Here is a 4,314-nt window from a genome sequence, read left to right as displayed (position 1 = left end):
GGGAGGTAGTTCACTCACTGCCTGGCTGTTTTCTGTGGCTCTGGAAGGTTCTTCAGTTTTCTTCCTTTTCACATTTCATTCATTTCCGGTGTCAAGCATTTCTGTGTGAGTTTTGGGATCCTCCTTTTACTGTCTGCCAAAACCACCTGGAGTTTTGCTCCAAATTCTCTTTCATCTGTAAATGCTGTGGGGAGCACAGGCGTGGATGTCTGTTCATTTATTCTGCTCTTTAATGCCTTCCAATAAAATTTTATAGTTACCGATCTAAATGGCAAGTACTTTGATTAAATATCTCCCCAAATATTTTACTCTTTTGGATGCTGCTATGAAGTAGAATCATCTCTTTAATTTCATTTTCAGATTGTACACTACATATATATATATATATATGTAGTACAGTTGAATCTGCCAATCGATCTGGCATCCTGCAATCTTTGATGGACTTAGATTAGATTAAGTGGTTTAGGGGGTGTGGCTTCTTTGGGGTCATCTATAAATGAAATTAGGTTCTGCACCTTCCTCGCAATCCAGATTGTTTATGTTGCATTGTCTTACTAAATTCTCCTGACTTGAGAACAGGTATGGGCATGGTGCAGGCATAGCGACCCACAGGTATGTTGGGTGTCTTGCTGTCTGCCTTTCTCCCTTCAGACAGGGTCTTTACTGAATCTGGAGTGAGGATGGCAGCTAGTGAGCCCAGCAGTCCTCCTGTCCCTACATATGGCACACAGAGATTTAGGTCCTTGTCTTCACAGAGGCTTCCATTGGGTGTGGACATGTGAAATCAGTCCTCACATTCTTGCAGCAAGGACTGTCTGTGACTGCGGAGGCGTCACCCAGCCCTCTCTTCTCTGGATATAAAATGACTCTCTCAATCCTGGCATATACACGTTAGGGACGGATGGTGGTGCACCTTTGCTTTATTGGTTTTTGATTATTTAGGATTTTCTTCCATGTGTGTTCATGTAAGAGATTGGCCTACAATTGTCACTTTTTCCCAGTACCCTCCTCGGTTCCAGCAGCTTTATAAACCGAGTTAAATCCATCTATCCTGGGTGACTCTGGGGCTGCTTGTCCGTAAGTTGTTAGAGGACTTAACAGTAAGTCTGTCTCTGCAGACTGACACTCAAGGAATTCAGTCTCGATTTAATCTCTCCCTTTCAGCAACCTGTGATTTTTTTTTTCCCCACCAAGGAATTTATGCCTGTTTTTCTTGTCAGTCAAACCCCAGCATATTAGAGCTAAGATGTAGCTCAGGGTAGAGACCTACACAGAATTGTAGGTGTTCTACCAGGGTACAATTTCTAACACTGAGACAAAGTAAAGTACTTTTAAGTCTTTCTTGATTATTTTATTCTTACATCTGTTTGTTTGTTTGTTTTTGTGTCTTTACTATGTCAGTTCCTACTCTTGCTTCCAGCCTTAGGCTTGGTTGGCTCTTTTGGAGTTGAGGTCCCCTTCTTGAGATGGCTTCTAGTCTTGAGTGCTCCTTGGGAATCACCCAGAGCTCAGGGAAACTTTCTCCCTCACCCTGGCTGCACTCAAGCCTTGGGTGCTGACCAGCTCCAAATACTTGGAACTTGTTTCTCTTTGGAACCACAACTTTTTTGTGAGTCCATTATCTGATTTATTAGATGTCTTGTCATCCCCCGCTTGTCCTTCTTCTGCTGTCTATATTCCATTGTGACTTAAGGTTGCCTTCCAAAGAATTTCCCTTCCCTAAAATTTGCTGACACTTAGATTATAGCTCAGCCTGTACCCAAGTTCAATAAATGCTTCTTTTGTACCTCAAAGGACACATAGTCTCTCTCTATGGATGTGAAACCCACGTGCCTCTGCCTCTGCCTCCTGAGTGCTGGGATTAAAGGCGTGTGCTGCCACCGCTGGCACCTTGTCACAGCTGTGAGGAATGGACTGCAGTCCCCATCAGCTATATTACCGTCCCTAATAACCTTTTCGGGCTTCGCCATGCAGGAGGAGACAGCTCCGAGTCTATCATGGACTGTGGAGTTTGAATAGTGCTTACTTCCCTGTAATTTGCTGCCTAAGTCCTCATTCACATTAAGGATCACAAAATTTGCCTGAGAATTTGGGGCTTCAGTTCATACCTGCAGATACACAGCGTAACTGTATGAACAGTTAGTGCTCGCATTTGCTTATGCCATGAACAACCCCTGCCTTATCTCTCATTGCAGAGAATGGTGTGAACGGCACAGTCACATCCAATGGAGCGGACTCTCCTCGGAACAGGAAAGAGAAGTCTTCGTAATGGATCGGAAACTGACCGATTAATGTCCCCCAAAGAATCTGCTTTCTACTCTTATCTTTCAGCAGTAGCAATTTTTCTTTTCTTGAAAATGCAGTTTATGCTCTCTGTTTCTGCTGTCGCACTGTTCCTGCATCATAAAGGGCGTTGAGGGGAGGGTGATCACTCTGAGTGAGAACATATTTTAGCTTAGACTCAACTATCTGCCTTCAAAATAGTTTGGGGACCACCTTTCATTTTTCTTTTTCTTGTTTGTTTGTTTGTTTGTTTTGCTTTGCTTTTTATCTTTACCATTTTTTTCAAATGATTTGGGGAGAAACCATTTACAAACCCCTATATAACCAGTGAACATTTTTCTTGCTCTCACCAATTTTTTTACAATATTATAGCAAGGTGACCTATTCTAAGAAGGTCATATTTTTTAAGTTGTCTTTCAGGGTAAAATGGAAATACTATGAAGTCAGATGTCAAACTTTTAATGTTTTCAGTGTTCTCTAATTTTTAGGAGTTTTTTGTAGCCTTTACACCTGAAAAAAGAAAAAAAGATTTGTAAAATCACCAAAATAAGTGTGCACTTTATTTTCTAAGTCGTGGTTGTACACGTTACATCCCATTAAAAAGTACTGATAGCTAATGCAAGATTTATTGCGGTCTATTGGAGCAGAAGTCTTATTAACATAAAGAAGTGAAGTACTTAGGAAGTGAAGTGAACTTTTTGTGCATTTTGGACATTTATCAGCTGGCAATCAGAAAATGTTTACTGTGAAGAGGAATATTCAACTTCCATAGCCCTTTTTGATATGTTTAATAATGGTTTTTAATGGGACTTGTTGTAAGTTTGATATGCATAGCATCTTAACCTGCAAGCCCTTTTAAAAAGTAATGCCTGCTTGATTTCTATCTATAAAAAGAGGTGTCAGGTAATTATATTTGGGAAACTAATGCACTAACTTTAAAGAAATTGAAAATTCAGGTGGACAGTCTTAGCAGAAGACGTGCTTTATGTTATAGTATAGCTTTGGACCCATCTTTAGTTGAGAAACGTTTATCTGTATAAAACATATTTTTGGATAAATATATATATATATATTTGTATCTACAGAAAGGCTCTACAAAGCATTTGAGTAAGACCCTGGTTCCCTTTTCTATGCTTGTCCTCGCACCCTGCTCGGTCTGCCCATTGTCATTCAGCACATCCTCCATTGTTCCCGTTTCTCACTCTGTCACCACCATGTTGACTACAGAAGCCACAAGCCTCAGGCCTGTGGCTAAGTTGCCATGCTACTAGAAAGTCGTGCTTTCTCTTCTCTAGCCATTTTCCTGCTTCCTGGGAAAAATAGTCGCTCTCTGTAGCAGTACCAAGTTTCAGTGGAACCCAATCTCTGCCCTGAGAACTGGCATTGTATCGGACGATACATGGAGAGATCAATCGGACGGTACATGGAGAAATCAATTGAAATAAAAAATTTTTACTTTCACAAGCTGCTTCCTGGACAGTTCCTTCTCTGTAATGTTTAAGCTATTTGGAACATATATTCTCATTAAAGTGTACTATTAAAAGATGGGTCTTATTTTTCATAAGAAAATACGCTTCCTGGTACCCAAGCAGTGGTAACAGTTTATTTAGTAAGCGTTGTTTCCTCCTTTGACCAGAACCTTTCTGAGTTACTTACAGCACTTGTGTTTGGTACTTTAGACTGTATTTCAGGGTGGGTGAGGGAGAAGAAATCACACAGGTAGACAGGCTAGTTGCTTCCCAGGACCCTGTAGAAAGTGTCCTTACTGTCCTCCAGTCCTGCTGAGATTGGCCCTATAAATGGACAGAGAAAACTAAAACCTCATGGGAAACAGCCTGTGAACTAGGGGAGCCACTGTTAGCTCTACTCTCCAAACAGCCTTGAACTACCCGTTCTGGGATTTACTCTCTCTCCCTAAGATAGTTTCTTGCCTGAAATTAGAATCGAGTTGGAAAGAACCTGGTTGGAATATTCAAGAATGAAGATATTAATCACATTCTGCTAAACCTAAACAACCTTGCAAAGTCCTTA

At 40.9% G+C, this 4,314-nt stretch overlaps 1 protein-coding gene across 1 annotated transcript in view; it reads left to right on the top strand.

The window, feature by feature from the left end:
- Tram1 (translocation associated membrane protein 1) overlaps positions 1-3,747 on the top strand; it is a 25,888-nt gene extending 22,141 nt beyond the window's left edge. Inside the window, exon 11 of the mRNA XM_031366900.1 lies at positions 2,196-3,747. Within this exon, the coding sequence (XP_031222760.1) occupies positions 2,196-2,269 (74 nt within the window). The 3' untranslated portion in view covers positions 2,270-3,747. The remainder of the gene's footprint in view (positions 1-2,195) is intronic.
- The last annotated feature ends 567 nt before the right edge of the window (positions 3,748-4,314 follow it).

This window comes from Mastomys coucha, unplaced genomic scaffold, assembly GCF_008632895.1.
Source record: "Mastomys coucha isolate ucsf_1 unplaced genomic scaffold, UCSF_Mcou_1 pScaffold14, whole genome shotgun sequence".
NCBI lineage: Eukaryota > Metazoa > Chordata > Mammalia > Rodentia > Muridae > Mastomys > Mastomys coucha.
Note: the sequence above shows the minus strand (reverse complement) of the source record. Positions and strands in the feature narration are given on the sequence as shown.